Source organism: Misgurnus anguillicaudatus, chromosome 14 (genome assembly GCF_027580225.2).
Source record: "Misgurnus anguillicaudatus chromosome 14, ASM2758022v2, whole genome shotgun sequence".
Taxonomy (NCBI): Eukaryota; Metazoa; Chordata; class Actinopteri; order Cypriniformes; family Cobitidae; genus Misgurnus; species Misgurnus anguillicaudatus.
This window is the reverse complement of record NC_073350.2, coordinates 7,129,373-7,149,258: the sequence shown is the minus strand read 5'-3', so window position 1 is coordinate 7,149,258 and position 19,886 is coordinate 7,129,373. Positions and strand designations below refer to the sequence as shown.

At 37.1% G+C, this 19,886-nt stretch overlaps 1 protein-coding gene across 6 annotated transcripts; it reads right to left on the bottom strand.

The window, feature by feature from the left end:
• Positions 1-1,002: 1,002 nt before the first annotated feature.
• Positions 1,003-16,814, bottom strand: arfgap1 (ADP-ribosylation factor GTPase activating protein 1). 6 transcript variants are annotated; one of them, XM_073875790.1, is made up of 14 exons: positions 16,530-16,814; positions 16,114-16,178; positions 13,930-14,039; positions 10,767-10,938; positions 10,561-10,661; positions 10,376-10,465; positions 9,783-9,894; positions 9,583-9,639; positions 8,390-8,422; positions 8,216-8,245; positions 7,838-7,894; positions 5,268-5,327; positions 4,374-4,450; positions 1,003-2,025 (listed from the first exon to the last, which is right to left on the bottom strand). In XM_073875790.1, exons 2-14 carry the CDS (start codon positions 16,171-16,173, stop codon positions 1,716-1,718), a joined length of 1,269 nt encoding a protein of 422 aa, XP_073731891.1. In that variant the 5' UTR covers positions 16,174-16,178; positions 16,530-16,814; the 3' UTR covers positions 1,003-1,715. The 6 variants fall into 6 exon arrangements, with proteins under 6 accessions (XP_073731891.1, XP_073731893.1, XP_073731894.1 ...); XM_073875792.1 differs by lacking the exon at positions 5,268-5,327; XM_073875793.1 differs by lacking the exon at positions 5,268-5,327 and having other exon boundaries at positions 4,374-4,444.
• Between the last annotated feature and the right edge of the window lie 3,072 nt (positions 16,815-19,886).

Genomic DNA, 19,886 nt, shown 5'->3' with positions numbered 1-19,886 from the left:
AATCTTGGTCTCTTTCAAGAGAAGACACTTTAAAATTTTCACTCTGTTTCTGGAGTTAAAAAATATAAAAAGTATATATAAAATAGTTATAGCAGTTCAAGTTCATTTTAGACAATACAAATAATGCAATAAAGTATATATTTTATATTTTAAACCCATAAAATTAAAAAATATTATGCCCCAAATGCTACAAAAATAAACCCATTAGTCTCAACTAGTTCTGATCCAAATTTCAAGTCTCATTTCAAAATGAGGTTTTTGTCACACTTTTAGTTGTTTTACCAACAAAGACCACTAGGTGTCAATGGTTTGCTGTATACTCACAAATCACAAATTAATAAATGACTGTCACTGCATCATTATTAATGAAAACGGTTTTGAAATAAGAGAAAACTACAATCTTAGAGCTTTCCAATGATATATAGTTTGATCTTCAAGATTTTTGAAGATTTATAAGAATATTACAATTATGAAAATATAATAATTATTAACAAAATGCCTCCAACTACTACATTTCTATCACCAAATGGCCTTGAAATATGAAAACTACATTCTTAAAGCTTTCCAACAATATATAGTTTGTTGAGATTATTTCAGGTTAATAGGATATGTAATAATAAATATGAAAACACACCTTGGACTCACCTGTTGGCCAGCAACATTTCAGAAAATGACTCCTACTGTAACATTATTTTTTCAAAATGGTGATGAAATATGAAAACCACAATTTGAGAGCTTATATATATATATATATATATATATATATATACATATATATATATATATATATATATATATATACAGTTTGTCAAGATTAGTGCTGGGTAAGAAATTATTGTTTTAAAATGTAATGCCAAACGTCCCACCTGTGGGACAGTGACAGTTAACAAACAAACACCTGCACATTACAGCAATATGCCAGACATGCTATCTTGTATATTCTCAATGCTCCAAAAAAATTTAATAAGCGAGACAACATTCAAAAGCCAAGACACAATACACTCATATAATACACTTTTATTATACCATTCAACTAGCAGAATAAGTTGTCATTCAATCACATGTTGTGTTATAGCTTCACTAGTTTTATAACAGATGCACCACAGAAATGACTGTCAGTACGTCATGATGTTTTAAAGCGATCAACAAATAATGCACATCTGGGACACAGAGCATGTCCATAATATTAAATATCATACAGAGAGACTAAACCCATCAAAAGGGTGCATTTAGTGTATATAGAGAAAGTCAAAAATCAAAATAGGCTTCATTATTTTACAGAGATTTATGTATGCTGGGAATGAATCAATGTTCATATGGTGGGAAAGATATGACAGAATCAAAATAACTAACCCACCAAAGACAAAAAACACAAAATTTCACAAAATAAATCTACTTAATACCTCATGCTTATAAATGACCAATGTTATACGTTGAAGAGGAAAATCTGCAACTATAAATAATGATGCCAAGACATATTTTTCAATTGCAAATTGTTTAAAAGTTCATCATACACATCAAAAACTGACGTTTTCAACAAATCTTACAAACTCAACAAAAGGGAAGAGAGAAAAAAATATCCAGTCGATGCATTAACAAACCTCAAAGAGTTTCTGAAATTCATTTTTAACAGATACAGAGGGTTTTACTAATGACCGATAACAACAAACACACTACACAACAGTTAGACAAGATTTACATCAGCTTTTGTTCATTTACCAGCCGCTGTTATCCCAGGACTCTTCGGCTGGTTTTGAAGGATTCTTGTTCTTGTTCTTGGCATCCCCAGCAGTCTCCCAGTCATTTTCCCAGATGTCCCAGCTCTCTGCCGTACCGTTCTTGTTGTTAGGCCGTACATCCGAAGCCCAGTTCTCTGCACTACTCTGGTTCTTCTCCACAGAGGTGCCACTGGGAGATTTTATAGCAGTGTTACTTCCGAAAGTCTCCCAGAAGTCCTGCTTAGCACCTCTGCCATCCTGACTACTAAATGAATCTTTGCTCTGATAACCTTCCTGATATGCAGACCTGTAAAAACAAAAGTTTCTTTCGGTCAATAAAATGAATTCATAAATGAATGAAGCCAAACTGCAAAATCCAGCAGAAGTAACACATGCAGCATGTATGACTTTGACAGCAACGTCCTAGTAGAATCAATGTTTCCCACTATATCTGGACAATCTGATGTATTTGTACAGTACAGGACTTAAGTCTTTATATGAGAATTAGTTGGAGGAGAGGATTGGACTCGATAAGGACTCAAAAGAGAAGTTATACAGGCAAAGCAACTTTATGGGTTTTAATAAAGGCTTACACTGTAAAATCTAAAAGTTAACTCAACTCAAACCATTTAAGTAAACTGGTTGTATTAGTTTTAAAACGCATACATCTGAGTAAGGGTGCACGATTCAGAAAATTTCACGATTCGATTCGATTCCGATTTTTAGGCTCAAGATTCGATTCAGAATCGATTTTCGATTCAAAAACGATTCACAGTATGTAAATGTACTTTTTCCTATGTGACTGATTGTAGTAGATATACAATTTTAAAGAAAATAAACACAACAAATTAAATGTAGTTTGATATTACTTTATGTCTTTAGGCAAAAATAAAAACTGATATGAAGCAATTAGATGACCCCTTTAATCAAACTCTATTAAATACAATAATATATAATATTAATGATAGACAGTGCAGGTCTATAGATTATAAATGTGACTGGTGTTATAATGGTTATTATTTCTATTAGATAGAGCAGAAGCAGGAAAAGTGCCTCTCTTTCTATTTCTCTCTTGCCGATTAAAAAAAGCAAAATCCACTCATTATTTCAGATTCAAAAGTCTACTTGCTGTCCCAGTGACAGGGGACTTTACATTACAGCTTTGCGTTTTGTGAATCTTGAGTCAGCTTGAGCTTTGCTCGTTCATTGCAAGTGGTTTTATAAAATATATGGTTTATTAATAATAATAGAAAAGAGCTAGCTTTAGCGCGGTAGCGCTCACGGCCACTCTCCGTTCGACTCGGGTTTTACACACAATATTAATCAGACTCGGGACCCGGAGTAATTAACTATGACTGACCAGGACCCGACTGACCATTTCAAATACAAACCCGGAACCATATGGCCCGCGGGTGCTCCGTGAAGTCCTCTAATGGTAAAACTTTGCTCAAGTTCAGAAACATGAAGGATACAATGTGACACGAGCTTTCGCGTCGCATCCCAATTCATTGAGAAACAGAGCTCGTGAACGCACACCGAACTCATTATGTCGCACACAAAATGTCATTATTAAAGAGTGTCATCATCACGGAAAAACAAAAAAGACCAAATTTGATGCCAGATATACTTGGGCACTTGTTAACCTGGGCAGCGCTGGACAGCAATGTGTGGGGAAACACTGTGAAAAGAGTGTGCAGGCGTCAGTGTGACTTCGACGCGCCATCTATGGGAATACTGAGATAAACTCATTTCAGGACGATAGTAACACGGCGTTAAAAAAAAAAAAAAAAATATATATATATATATATATATATATATATATAAATTGATTTTTGGAATTCTATGAATCGATTCTGAATCGGCAATGCTTGAATCGCGATTCAAATGTGAATCGATTTTTTTGCACACCCCTACACCTGAGTACTGTGAACTCAAACAAATTGAGTCATATGCAGTTATGCACTTATATTTAAGTTCACACTACTTAAATGTATGTGTTTTAAAACTTAAATGGTCTAATACAACCGGTTTACTTAAATGGTTTGAGTTAAGTTAACTGTTAGGTTTTACAGTGTATAAAGACAATCAGTTTTCTCCTAAACTGAAAAAAATAATATGCTGGATTTACTAAAAAATTTAAATATAGTGCATAATTTTTGCATCCAATTTTTTAAGTAAGGTTCACATGGAATTTTGAGCAATTGCTTAAAATTCCATGTTAAATTTTACTCAAAAAAGTGGATGCAAAAATGATGCCCTTATTCTTAAGTAAATCCAGCATATTATTTTTAGTCCACTGCCAAGTTAGTTGTACTTACTAAAATAATTCAAGTAGTTTTAACCCAAAAGTATTAATTTAATTTAATTTACATTATAAAATGTAATTGAATTTACTAAATAATGTGTTCATTTAGAATTACTCACCTTTTTGTTATTTTTACAAAAAAAATGGTTAAAAACAAGAATTCATTTTTTTATAGAATTTACTTATTTTATTTAGTTACATTTATTATGCCGCAAAATCTTTTTTTACAGTGTACTTATGAAAATCTGGTACAGATTACTTTCATTATTTTAGTATTGTACACCTGGTAATTTAGACAACAACAGGAGCAGTTCATATCAAGCAAAGAAAAATGTAAAGAATGTATTTACCCGTCATCGGTGTCATCCTGTTTCCCATTGAAGAATGATGTCACACCGCTCCAACTCTTCACACCGGCACCCTGAACCTGATCCAACATACAGAGCTCCAGTCAATACCACTGCCATAAACCATTACACTACTATTCATGAATAACTACACATAAAGAAACTAACTAGAACACAACTACACATTCAGATCTTATAGACGGTTTCATCAGACGCATGTGCGTTGTTGCGGTAACACACCTGAACCAAAGTGAACTTCCAGTCTGTATATTTGACATCAGTCTGGCTAGTGGCTAAACTGATTTTTAAAAAATAAATACTTTGTCAAAAGTAAAAAAAATGTTTGCTATAAAGATGAGGGGAGATGACGAGCATGAAGAGATTTGGCAGCCAGGCAAGAATTTAAGGACCTTTAGCTAACATTGTATACATTCATTTTACACCGTAACATTAACATTTCCTTTTTATTAGAAATAAACTACTGTAAAATATCTCTGTTGTTATTGATTCTGTGTAAAAGTCTACCGGAGTTATGTTTGTTTAAGTTGTTACTGTTGAAACCGTCTACAGACTGATCATTTAACACAATAGTCATGCATTACTGTCATTACAATTACATGATCTTTAATACAACCATGCTCAGACCATGATTATAACTTCACATTCAGAGCAAACACATCTCATTATAATGATTGCTAAAAACTAAATCATGACTTTACTCACCACCGTAATCACAACGGCAGCAAAAAACAACAGATAAACAGAAAGCGTCAACTTAATATACAGAAAAAGTTTTCTCAAAGCGTCTCCTCTGACTCAGACGTCCGTGTTAAACACCAGGACTGAATCTGATCATTGCAGACACTTTGAGATCATCGGCAGCGTCCTGCCTCGTACCTTTGTGGCCAAACCTGTGATGCTGACGGCCATTTCATCAAATAACTTTCCTTCCTTCACCTAAATGAGTCAAATCATCATTAGTGAGCGTTTAATATCACTCCTTTCACTCTTATCATATGAGCATCACTGAATGTTTGTATCTGATGTAACAGATGGGTCTCTTGATTGTCCTCAATGTGAAAAGATGAATCTCATCCTCATACAGACACTGGTGAACGGATGCAAATATTCAGAAGAGTCTGCAGGACCTGGAGGATTTTACTGAAGAGTTACATGACTCAAGACAAACAAGAAACCCATAAACAACTATTACAAAACATACAAACACTCACTGATTGTCTAGGTAACATCTTGCAGTATTCACAATCTGGTGGATGCAATCTTTTCACAAATGGGTTATTATTCTGTGTCTCTGTAAACATTTCTCATGTGAAATAAACTCTTATATTATTAAAAGATAATGACTATGTCATCATTCTTTTAATGCAAAATATCATTCGTAACTTTCTTTTCTTTTGATTTTGAGGGTAAAATGTGAAATATGTATGAAAGGTTTATATTATACTCAGGGCTTGACATTCACAACCGCCAACCTTCCAAATGCGAGTAGATTTTCACCTTTGGCAGGTTGAATATAAATTTTTAAAGTCGTGTGAAATAATAAACAATGCAAAGAAAGTACACGGAGGAACGCACATTTAAACACCACCAACTTTTTACTGTCATGTGACAGAGAGACGTGTGCTGTACGCAATATAAGAGAGAGAGGGAGGCGCACTTAGCGCTTGCAGCAATGAACTAAGCAGCCTTAAATATGTATATGAAGAGTTTCGTTGCAAAACAAGATAACTCAGTTTTTTTAATTTTTTTTGGTTGTGCATTCCAATTAATATCAATTAAACTGCAGTTGGTTTGTTTTGATTTAAACCCTCATAACTTAAAACATGATAACATAATAATAAACATGTTTTGACAAAAATGTTAAAAACGGATTTATCTCGTTTTGCAACGAAACTCTTCATATATAAAAATGTTCCTGTTGCAAAGATGCACAATGTGTCATTTTACTCTTGATCACCAGGTGTCACCATTAACCCTTTAGATAGGGCTGTGCAAAAACAAAACTTAGTTTTGGGCTTGTACATGGAGTTATATGGAGTATAACAGCAAGGAAGCATCCCCATAGTGTACCTGTTAACTGAACGTCTTAAACATACTAAATGGTTGTTTTTCATCGATTAAACACTGACAACAGGTATTTGTGATGGGTGGGGTTAGGGACTGGGGTAGGTTAGGGGTACAGAATATACAGTTTGTACAGTATAAAATATTTATATATATTTATTTATTTATATTTATATTTACAAATATATTTATTTATTTGCTACATTTTTACAGCAGTTTAATTTTTTGGATGTTTTTATCCCAAACAACACGAAAGGGCATTGAATTTGAACAATGCACAAGGGTTAAATGAAGTCTTAAAGTTAAGAGTAAAATTAATGTAATGTCTTGACGGAGTAATGTTTACTGCTGTTGTTTTATAAATGGCAGGTGAGCAAAAAAGTTAATGTCAAGCCCTGATTATTCTGTACATCTGATGATGACTAAAGGCCCTGATATACTTTAAATGAACTTCACTTAAGGGTAGAAAGAAGTTTTGAATGGCTGTGTGCTGGTAAACCCAATTTAATTATCTCAACCACCCTTTGTTTCTGGAGGCGGGGTTTAGATGAGTATGTTAATAGTTAGCATGCATGCGTCTTCTACAACATTTATTATTACAAATTGAATGATAAAACATTCAACGCGGTCAATTGATGGCGAAATAAAGGTCTGAAGGGGAGGTCACACAACACGAGAGCAACGCCACATTGCATTACGTCTATGACAACTAAATGTGCAGAGTCACAGCCGGTTTCATACACTCACAGAAAAGAACGTGTTAGAAATGTAAAGACGTGACATTACGTTACGCGACACTTCTCGTCTGATGTGCGACCCACTTGAGTCGTGAGTGATCATACACCTGTATCAGCTCTGTTATGCAACACTTAAAGCAACACTATGTAGTTTCCATGTAAAAATGACTTACAGCTCCCCCATGTGGTTGAAAAGCGCAACAGTGCCTGGTATCAGACACTCTTCTGCAGGCAGGGGGAGGGGCAGGACTGTGTGCTCTACCCTCCACCGCCACTTTCAGAGTGTGCTTGTAGCAGCTAGGAGGCTGATCAGGTTGCAGCAACAGTACAATTTGTCCAGTTAAAAGTTGTTCTATCACTGAAATAATTTTAGAGACATTATTTAAAGGGAAAAAAACTACATAGTGTTGCTTTAAAGTATTCAAAAGCGTTTCCTGTGTGTCCTCTGTTAAAATGATATGAACAAGACAATATTCCCAATTTAAACCAGGCGGACAACACACCCACACGTTACACAGCCATTACGCAATTTAATCAAAATGACATCACATCAGTTCGTTCTGAAGTATATCAGGGGCTTAAGCCATAGCCATATATAACTATACATCATCACACCTTCACAAACAGCAGATCTGATCATATTACCTTCTCCTGTGTGGGCTTGATAACAGACTCATTAAGTGTTTGACCCAATTCTGTAGCCTGAGAGAGAGAGAGAGAGAGAGAGAGAGAGAGAGAAAGAGAGAGATATTGGTTTGGATTATGAGAGGTCTTGTGTTATTAGGCGACTCGACTGGTTTAAAATGTGTTTGTCTTTAAAAGGTGTTTTGAGTGAGATGTACTCCTGTGATCAAACACAGTGAGCTGGAGCACAGTGGAATTATGGGTAACCAGTAAACTTTTGACATGCATTTAGGAACAGCACAAAGACTGCAAAGCATGGGTACGTGTTAGTAACAGTATGAGAGATGAGAGAATCACACAGATGAGAGAGCATGGGAAAGAAGCGTGCATGAGGGTTACCGGCTCAGGGGGAGGCTTATAACCTCGTAACTATCATCCGCAGCAGTCAGAGAAGTAAAGCAGGATATATAACAAACACTTCAACTCTTTATCTATCAGGAGATCTGATTCAACATTACATCTGATCACACTGAAAGTCCTACAGCTCTGTAAACTGTTTAATATGACACGTACCTTCAGGGTCGCTTGGTTGGCCAGTTTTGAGGTCTGTTAAATAAAAGAAGCACAAAAGTCAGCACAATATCGCATTATATGAAATAAATGTGTCTGCGGTATTAACACGTCTACACCTGTAGTGTGTGCGTGCGTGCGACCACGAGAGAGAGAGAGAGAGAGAGTCTTTTTACTTTTTTACATTTATTCATTTTCAACAGGCTGAATGATTCACATCAATGGTCAGTGTTTACATGCACCGTGTTTTCTACATAGAATCATCTTGATATCTTTGATATTGACTGTAGAGATGAACATAATAAAAAGCATAACAGTTAACCAATAGAAAGACATTTGGTTAATTAATTCTATTGGCCAAACAAAGTATTGTACCAATGTGTGAATCCTCATGACAAGACAGTCCTGTTGCATAAACAAAGCTGTGAAGTTAAGATTGTGTCTTAAGAACTAGTCTGACCAACTAGCAATTAGGCTTAAAAGTCTTACCCTTTGGATTTAAATAAGGCCAATCTACTTTTTATGTACCATGCTTAAAACAGTTTTTGTCTGCATGATCAGTCTTGAAGAAAAAAAATACATGACTAACTTTAATGACTAGTTTATGCAGCCAGCCACTGGTGGTGAATTAAACTTGTTGCGTGACTTTGTGAGGATGAGTGCGAGTATGATCACTTCGATTTATCGGTAGGGTTATCTTTATGTGCTGTGCAGGAAGTGTCCAAAATAACCCCCTATACCGTCATTCACTATTCCTTACATTAGTCCACTTAAAAGTGTATATGAAAATGAAGTGAGTGAATTCAAAAAGAGCAGTGTACTGGAAGAGCTGCCATCTTGTGTTTAGATGTGGGAATCACAGTCGATGGGTAGGAGCTAGATACAACACTTGCATTGCACTGCATTATGGGATTGAATGACCACTGTAGCTCTGTAATGTCCACTGTATTATCAGATACCACTACAACATGGCTGTCTCCTTAAATATATATATATATATATATATATATATATATATATATATATATATATATATATATATATATATATATGGGTATGATGGCTATTTCAGACATAACCCAGATGTTTCTCTATTTAAGCTGGGCATTGATCTATCAGCATTCAGATGCTCCTGAGCGACGGAAATCTTCAAGATTTTTAAAGACATGGAGGAATATAAATGTTCAAATACTCACACTGTCTTTAGCAACAGATGCAAATTTACTGGCGCCAACAGTGAAACTGCTCCAACCCTTAAAGAAAAGAAAACATGGCACACATCATCCCAAGACGTGTGGTGGTATATAAACACAGGTGATCCTAACAAAATAGTCACACAGGACCAAAGATCTACATGAGTTATATTTTTATGAACATGATTCAGTATTATTATTACCGAGTAGATGGAGGACATGGCATTATTAATGAAGTCTTCATCTTTCTTGGGAGGGTTTGGAGTGTTACCAAAACCCACATATCGATTCTCCTGCCCCCCAGAACCTCCAGCACTAAAATCACACCGAACATTCAATTAAAAGTCTTCAGTGTAAACTTTTCTTGTGCTTGAATGGATATATTTAAATAAAATCACTTCAATTGGCCACAATTATCCTCGTAAACATTGTCAGTTATGTTTTAAGTGATCGTAGTCCACATAAACCTTATAAACTAGTGTAGGTTAAACTTCTTGGCTGATTCAGTGAAAACTATTGCTCATAATTTAATTATTTGTTCTTTTTTATTGTTGACTATTTACTTTTCTTTAAGAACAATTAAAATTTCTATGAGCTAGGCTAGAAGCTTTTGTTTTGGTGTTATATATTAAGATAGATTGTTTTATACCAATGCAATCAAAACATTATGGCCTTTTTTATTTTAGTGCTGTTTTTGTAATGGACACAGTAAAAATCTAAATCTGACCAGAGAAATCCTTAGTGTTAAGCCCTGTCTGAAATCCCTCACTGCACAACAAAGTCAAGACAAACGTACTTTTGATAAGAGTTGACATCATCTGACAGCCAATCCTCAAACGCCTTATCAGAAGGGCGAGAATAATTCTGGCCCCCACCCGTACCGGACCTGCAACGACAGTGACACAGACATATACTTCATATCAGTACTGATGATCTTGATGGGAAACACATCAATACATCCACTGATCTCTTGTAGTGTACCGGTGGGCGGAGCTTAAGCCTGTCTTGGCTTGAGGTGGTGTCCAGTCTCGAGCAGGTGAATTCTCTATGGACCACTCCTTCCCTTCAGCGAGAGTCGCCACCTTTAACACACAGCACAAAAGACCTGACCCTTAAAAACCAGATTTGTGTGTATTTATTCATTAATATTCACTGACAGCGTCCATATAGATTTGTGCTGTCGCCACCTTGTCTCTGAAAAGTGCTGCAGCTTTGCTGTTGTATTTCTCCTGTAAGCTCCAGTTGGCATCGTAGTCGTCCTGCAGCTCTAGAAACATACGAAACTTTCTGTTTCCTCCAGCTTTCATCTTCTCCAGCTCAATATCCTTCCACTTGTCCATCGAAACAGATCGTACAAAGCTATGGACAAAATTCATAAATAATGATGACTTATCTTCAAAATCAGATATTGAATAGCATTGATATTGAATTGAATAATTCAATTAAAGCAGGGTCACAAAAGACAACCACAGTCATGCTGATATAGAGCTATATCACACAACTACGAAAGCGATCGCACATTTTATAACAGCACAAACGGCAAAAGTGTGTAGAAAACAAAAATGGAGTGCCTTTAAAAGCCTCTTTAATGAGGAACTACTTTCTTTCTTTCACCACGGATTCGTAACCCTTACAGCCATTAGTATTGAATTCATACATTCACATGGGACGTAAGCGTTAACGCTTCCCATTCATTTTTAATAGGTGACGTCATGCACTGCCGAACCGAATTGTGGATCCGTCGGCGCCGCGTCAGTGCCGTTGTTCACCGCAAGTTGAACATCTTCCATCTAAAGTTAACGCTTTCATCCCGCGTGAATGTACCGTAAGGGGTCGTGTACATCAAGATGTTTTTCCGGCACCCGGCGTATGTTTTCAATTGTTTCCAAAGCTTAAAAAAACACCAGCTGCAGGGGGGTTTGGTCCGCATTTAGCGCCGAGTGCCCAGAATTGAAAACTTTGGGTAAAACACTCAGATTGTCAATGTCACTTTTCACTCAGCTGTCCAATCACACTATAGAAGGGGTGGGACAAATATCACAACAATCAACCGGCGTATTGTACAACGATATAGACACAACAGAAGTGAATAAAAGACCGACCAAAATAACCAGATTTGGAATAATAATCACTGATTAAAACCTTCATCAACTTTGAGATCTTTATAAACTGGAGACAAAACTGGAATGAAATCCAAAGTGTTTTATCGCACAAAAAAAAAGATCAAATGGGCAGTGGAATTTACTAGATTTGAAACATCATATTATGCTATCTGTTCTTTTAATAGAAATGAGATGTTGGATGTAGTGTTGCATTATATGCCCCATAGTGAGATCGTCCTACTGTCAGCCTGTGAAATCGCTGATGCACAATAGTACATAGTTCACTCATTTATTTATTTGTTAAAATTTTTACGAATTTATGACAAGCCGCTGGATTGTTGGACAAAAGCACAGGCAGCTAACAACACTCTTAAAAAGGTCCCGTTTTTCCTGATTGACTTTTTTTAAACTTTAGTTAGTGTGTAAGGTTGCTGTTAAAGCATAAATAATACCTGCCAATTTTTAAGCTCAAAGTTCACTGTCAGGCAAAATATTTCCTTTAACAGAACTCACTTTTCAAAGTCTACAGTGAACGGCCGGTTTGGACTACAGCCCTCTACTTCCCAGATGAATGACGGCAATATTGGCGTTTTTGACTAAACCCCGCCCACAGAAATATGTCAGTTGCCAGCTACCTCAAACGGCTCTGCTAAGCTAAGCTGCTGTCGAATCACAACACACTAAACAAACTACTACACTCGTTACGTATTTCTAAAGGACGGAGAGTGAAAACAGCAAATTGTGTAAAAAAATGTGTTTTTCTACACGTGAAACATGAACACGTTATATTGCGCACTGTAAACACAATCAAAGCTTTAAAAACACAGGAAAAACGGGACCTTTAAAACTAAAATAAATGCCATTAGGCGCTCTGAAATATCCTGCATCCTGCGGAACAACACACTTTCTGGTTTTAAACCCCTGTGAGCCTAACAACCTCTCTAGGCAATGTCAAAACCGCAAGCATTACAAGTTTAGGGGCGATGAAGAGTCTGTCACGCGCACATTACCAGCTCTCTTATGCAAAAAGCATCCCACAAACCCTCTCATGAGGAAAAGCACAAAATGCGTGTTGGTGTCAAGTGTGGTTTTTGTGTTAATGTTAATGTGAAACTATGATGATAAAAATAATAATTTGAAACTATAATTGGGCAAAGATGCAATCTATCGTCATGAAGGCCTGATATCGACCATATGTCTAACTATAGTATTGTCTATATCGGCACAACCCTAGTTGGATGTTTATGAGATATCATCTCATTACTACATTTGTAAAAGTTATTGAAATGTGTTTTTTTTTACTCTTTAAAGATTTAGTCAATTTTCTTAAAAAAAAAATCCAGATAATTTACTCACCACCATGTCATCCAAAATGTTGATGTCTTTCTTTGTTCAGTCGAGAAGTAATTATGTTTTTTGAGGAAAACATTCCAGGATTTTTCTCATTTTATTGGACTTTAATGGACCCCAACACTAAACAGTTTATTGCAGTTTAAAATTGCAGTTTCAAAGGACTCTAAACAATCCCAAACGAGGCATAAGGGTCTTATCTAGCGAAACGATTGTCATTTTTGACAATAAATAAATAAAAATATGCACTTTTAAACTACAACTTCTCATCTATCTCCGGTCCTGTGACGAGCCTCATGTAATACGTCATCACGCCGAAAGGTCACGAATGACGTATGCGAAACTATGCCCCAGTGATCACAATTGTGGAGAAAGAGGACCGTTCAGACGTTGTTGTATGTGGAATGATACAAATTTATGTCTTTGTGTCAGTTTATTGTTTAAAATGGTCCGCAAATGTGCGTTTCATATATGTGACACGTGACCTTTCCATGGCATTACGCAATAACGTGAGGTCGCGTGGGCGCGTCACATGACCAGAGATAGACGAGAAGTTGTGGTTTATAAGTGCATGTTTTTTTATTTTTCTTGTAAAAAATGACAATGGTTTCGCTAGTTAAGACCCTTATGCCTCGTTTGGGATCGTTTAGAGTCCTTTGAAAATGCAATTTTAAACTACATTAAAACTGTTACGAGTTGGGGTCCATTAAGGTCCATTAAAATGAAAAAAAAAAATCCTGGAATGTTTTCCTAAAAAAACATAATTTCTTCTCGACTGAACAAAGAAAGACATCAACATTTTGGATGACATGGTTGTGAGCAAATTATCTGGATTTTTTTTAAGAAAATGGACTAATCCTTTAACATGTGGTGTTTTACAGACATTATTATTTGTTACCTGAGGTGGACGCCAAGGCCTCTGTGTTTGCCCGAACACTCCAAACAGATCCAGATACCATAGGTCACGCTCACCCATTGGGGGTTAAACGCACCACACTCAAAACACACCTGAAAGAAACATCACATATTAAAGGTCAACAAAAGCTGTCACTTTTACCGCTAGAGGTTTCTCAACAACAACAACCAGAACTTAGGACACATTTTCTAGGATTTTTCGGAGGACACAGCCTTAAAATTGGGATGCAGCTACAGACTTCACCTTCTAACTGTCAAAAGGTTTGATCTGACAGGACTCACAAATAATGTTCATGTATGATGTAATGAGATCAACAGTGGCCATATCTCAATATGCACGCTTTGTGTCCTCGCTCTATGTCATCATCAACCGTCATCATCAAAAGTCTGGTTGCAGTACTCAAGAACATAACAACAACAGTCCCAAAAGACATTGCCTCAAAATGATGGTTGAGGAAGAAGTTGAAATGACAACAGCCTAAATATGTATCTTTAAAAAAACGCCAATGTAGCAGAAAACCTGCATAATATTTAAAATATTACTGCTTATGTGTCACAAAATCGTGTCGTGTCTGATGAGATCAAATTAATTTCTAATGAGCATTCATTAGTCTTCTGAATGTATTGTGTGTACTATTAATCACATTAAGTCTGTTATTAGTTATTATTATTTTAGCTGAGGTAAGGCATTTTAATAAGGGAATAAACACGCAAGAAAAGCTTTTTTTGGTGAAATTTACATTGAAATGTATGTTTAATTGGCACAGCACACATAATCTGTACTGCATGAATGATGCATTTCGGTAGACAAAACTCAGCAGCAAGTTTAGCACTTTCTTTTAAGGAAGTTTTGGTTAAACTCCTTAAATAAGATCTTGAGTTAACATTAGGCCAATGTATTTTCACGTTTTATTCTACAACATAAAACACACCAATAATACCCCAATATGGGAATGTTAAAAGCTTTAATGTGGCTTTAGACATGTTAACAAGTTGCTAGATGGGACTACAGACTTTTAAAGTCAACACGCATGAAGATTTAAAAAACACAATTTCCAACAAACATTTATCCACAGGTTATTTCATGATAAAAAAAAACATGTTTTAAATAGGACTGGGCAAAAAAATCTATTTTTCGATTAATCGTTGTTGTTTTTTAAGTGGTCGATTTAAAATCGATTCTCAAAGGCCACAAATCAATTTTTTTTCATATTTATTTCCGCAAACATTGAATGTAAGATTAACGTTAATCTAATTAGTCTTTTCCACTCGACTGTTCTGACTTTTTTTAGCATACATTTTTCATCTTGCATCAAAATTGTAAATATAGTATTTGATTTTGTATTAAATCTATATTCATGGAGTTGAATCGAGAACCGAGTATAAAACCGGGAATCGGAAATCGAACCGAGAATCGAAATTGAATCGATTTGATAGCTTGTGAATCGAAATCGAATCGATCTGGAACATGTGAATCGATACCCAGCCCTAGTTTTAAATGAGTTTAATAAAGTTTGAAAGAGCTGTCAGAAGCTTGGTGGTGATGACGTTGATGTGGACAGACCGTTGTGTAGTTTGTTTGTAGCTTAAGGTTAGCTTTAAATTTTCTCTTTAATCTCTTTACGATTTTTTGGACAAAATGTGTAAACACTGAGCTTTTTTTGTTGATAATCCAAACGTCTATGTACAAAAATGAATGGGCTTTTTGGCGAGGGAACCAGTGTCCCACTAACTTCCGGGTTGGCTTACAATAATACATCATCCCTGTGACACCATTGTCACTGCAGATCAGTTTCACTTCCACTCTCTGAATTGTCACACATTGTATTTTAAGACAACTGCATCTCTAATAATAACTTTTGTTGTAAATCAGCAGTCACTTCCAGTGAACTGAAAAAATCCTGATCTATAACTGTGACAACATCTGACAAAGCCCCTGTAGACCTTACAGTAAGCTAATGCTCAGATGTTAACAGACTTTTATTTTATTTCTCACTAAACACACAGCATCCATCAAGGTAAAAACTATAGCTGTGTCCCAATTCGAAGGCTGGATCATTTGAAGCATGCATTTTTTGAAGGCAAGGACTTATTCTCGTTTTTAATTAAAGATGATGAGGGCACATGAATTTTTAAAAAATAATGAGAGAGAGAGAGACACACTTACATTGTTTTCATCGTCTGTCCTGACCTCCTTCAGTACTCGTCTTGTTCGTGGACTGGCCATTTACTGTAAAACACACAGATCATATCATAATATCACGTTTAATTACACTGAACTGTAGTGACTATCATAACAAAGTGAAAATAACACGATACATCGCGTTACTATGGCATACTTCGAGGAATATCACGAGACCTTATATGATATGTGTACTGACACTGTTATTATTTTATATAACGTTCATCTTCTGTATGTACTGTCGCTCATATCAACACATATGAGTTAATAAATGAGTGAATAAAACACAAGAGAGGGGAAAGAGGAGGACTTTTCACTTCAAACGATCAGATTCACGTTAAATGATACAGTCTTATTCATATGATCAAATTAGATGTGTATAATGATGTCAGTCTCTTACTTATGTGTTTAATCAGTTATATTAGTAAGAAAGATGATTATGATGACGCTGATCTCTACACGGATTTCATTTACACAACACACTGACTGATGACGTGTTCAACATTGAATCCGTATGTCGCAAACAAATATCTCATCTGTAACTAACTCATCGGTTTACCGGTCTGGTTTATCGTTGATTATTGAGCGATATGTAATGTAACTACTGATCATTGATCACTGCTGCGCTGGCACACAGCGGCATTCTGGGACATCCGCTCTACGTCACTGCCGCATCGTCAACTCGACGTCACGAGGATGACGCCTGTACGGAAGGCCATTAGGACCAAAAAGATTTTTAATGGGTAAAATAACTTTCATATTTTAATGTAAAATCGTATTATTTTCTATGTACTGTTTTACATTAAAAAAATCCAAGTAGCCTCAGATTAACCCAATATTACCCATTTTATGGCTGAAATAAAGATTTTTTTTAGAAACACTAAAAGGATTTTCGCATTGTAACTTTATAAGGACTATGGACTATTATAATGCTTTAAATTCGTATTTTTAAAAAATTACATTAATTTTTTTGTATTTGAGGCTGTATCTTTGCCAATATTGACATGACACTTGGTACATGTGATGGCAATCAGGAACTGAGGGTGCATGCCGTTTTTTTTTTTTTTTGCAGCGTCACCTAGTGGTCAGACAAATGTTTTACATGCCTTTAACTTCTCGAGAAGGGAGGGTGAGATTTCAGTGTTCAGCTTGAAACCGGTATTCCTGCTTGCAGCTATATTATTTTATTATCATTCTGCTTTTAAATATGTTTAAGAAAAGTGTAATTTGTGCAATCATACAGCCTATTACAATATTGTGTACAATATATGGCTTTGTTAAAAAAGCAATTAGGACCAAAACATATTAAACTATTGCACTTTTTTGCTGGCACCTTAGAAACCATATTGGACCATGAAGCTTTACAACCACCTACTGATGTGGTGTTCTAAAGTCCCAGAGAAACCAAACTCTGACCACCTTGTCTCAGGTTAGGTACCCTGGCTCCAGTGGGTTCATGACAGCGTTCACAATACCAATATTTCACTTCGAACTAAACTGTCAGTGTGAAAGCCACCTTAAATAGACCCTTAAAGTGCAAGACTGATCCAAAATAAAATAACCTGTTTTGCAGTGTATCGTGTAGCTGTCCATTAATGTAAATGATGTGCAAAATAGTTAAACCAAAAAGTGCACGATTAATAAAGTTATTGGCTTCTAAAGTAGGGAGTCGACTCTGAATCACCGAAACGAGTTGTCATATGTACTGAATCTCCTGCCTGTCTCTATCTACGTAGATACGAACACTTTGCATAATAATCTCCACCTACAGTCTTGCCCTTGGGAAACAAAAACCCGGACCTGCCCACAGACACTTCAGCTAGTTAGTGTGTAAACATCATGTTGAAAAGACGCTCTGTTTTCAGCTATAAAGACAAGTTGGTGTTGTTTTCACTACAAAAGGATGAAGATACGATAAACCAGTGGTTAAAATTACCTTTTTAAGGCAGGATTTATTAAAGATGGTTCAGTACCCAGTTTATTTGGAACACCATGCGTTTGTTCTAAACGTCTAGTTCACTGTAAAGTTTTATCAGTAAGACGCGGTAGCAACGCATGTTGCAGATAAACTACTACTTACAGTTTTGCTATGGCCCAGTTAGCTTACATACTTGCTTAAATGGGTGAAAAATGGTTAGTGTCTGTCATTGTTTTTATAACTTTAGTGTTATATAGCCTAACTAAAGCCATATTCGGCATTTCCCGTGCATGTAAGGTATTTATTTAGAGGGGGTAGCAAGTAATTTTGTTGTCAGAATCCTGAATGTCAGGGTTTTTCTGTGAACACCCCCGTAAAAATTGCTGTCCCAATCGTGACCTTTGAGTTTATAAAAGTGGATCAATGCAAAAGTCATTCTGCACATCTTTTTAGACCATTTAAGAGCATTGCAAAGTCACACATTTCGCATTTATTCTTAAACACCAGTGAACCGCTCTCTTTGTGCCCATTTTAAACATTGACATCTTTATAAGAGAGCTATTAAATGGGGAGGGGCTGTAGCGAGGAGCATGAGTTCGGAGAGTAGGACGTGCTCAGCGTCCTCCCTGATTTTGCAGTGTCTGTTCGATCAGGCTCACTGGGGGAAGCACATACTTGTGCAGGCCCCAGGCCAGCTGTGTGCCAGCACATCTGAACCGAGTGTTCCCCCAGTCAGAGAGTAAAACAGGCAGGTGGCAGTGGGATATCTCTGGAGATGCAAACAGGTCTACCTGTGCGATTTCTAACCGTCTCCAAATCAGTTGGACCGTCAGGAGGTGGAGTCGTCACTCGCAGAGACTCCCTTCCAATGACAGCCCATCGGCTGCTACATTGAGCAATCCCCGGATGTGAATAGCACGAATAGACCTCAAATACTTCCGATTCCAGAGAAGAAAGTAGCGGGTGAGTTGCGACATGAGACGTGAGCACAGACCACCTTGTCGGTTGATGAATGCAACAGTCGCAGTTTGATCTGTTTGGACTAGGACATCTTTGCCTTGAATCTTGCTTTTGAAGGTCGTTGAACGCAAGATAAACTGTCCACAACTCCAGGCAATTGGTGTGCCAGTGCAGCTGGGGTGCCATCCAAACACCTGGGACTGTATGCCCGTTGTAAGTGGCTTCCCACCCTGTTGCGGAGGCATCTGGAGACCTGTTTTAAGAATACACCAGCCCGAAGAAATGAGGGGTCTGACCACGAAGTGAAGTTTCGTCAGCAGGTCAGTGTGGGGACCTTGGTTGTACGAACCGCCAGGTCAGTAGTTGGACAAAGATCTTCCAACACCGTTAGGTCGTGACTCGTGACCATCCTCGTGCAGATCCTTCAGTGTCTTGGCCTGAAACAATGCCATAGCAGCCAACCGCTCCACTGTTGGGATAGCTATGTAACACTTAGTGACCCCGCCAATGAGGGTGGTGAGCGGTGAAAAGCCCCCCACGACCTTGTAAGCTCTTTATGCACCTCAGGAAAGAAAGGTACTGGATGTGGATGCTGAAGACCGGCACAAGCCAGCCCCAGAAACCAGTCAATGTGGCAGAACGGTTCGGGTGGTGGAGATTGAGTCCCACCCAAGCGAGCATAGCCGTCCTCTCTAGGTCAACAACAGGCTTTTGCAACCTGCTCAGAAGGCGAAAACACGTCCAAGGCAGCGTCAGAAAGTGATGCCCCCCCTCCGATGCAGGAACTGACAAACGATTGTCCTTAGGAGAGCCAAAGGATAAGAGTGGTCCCATTTTTGGCGGGTCAGCCCTTTCCTTCGACATCTCTGCTGGCTGCGGA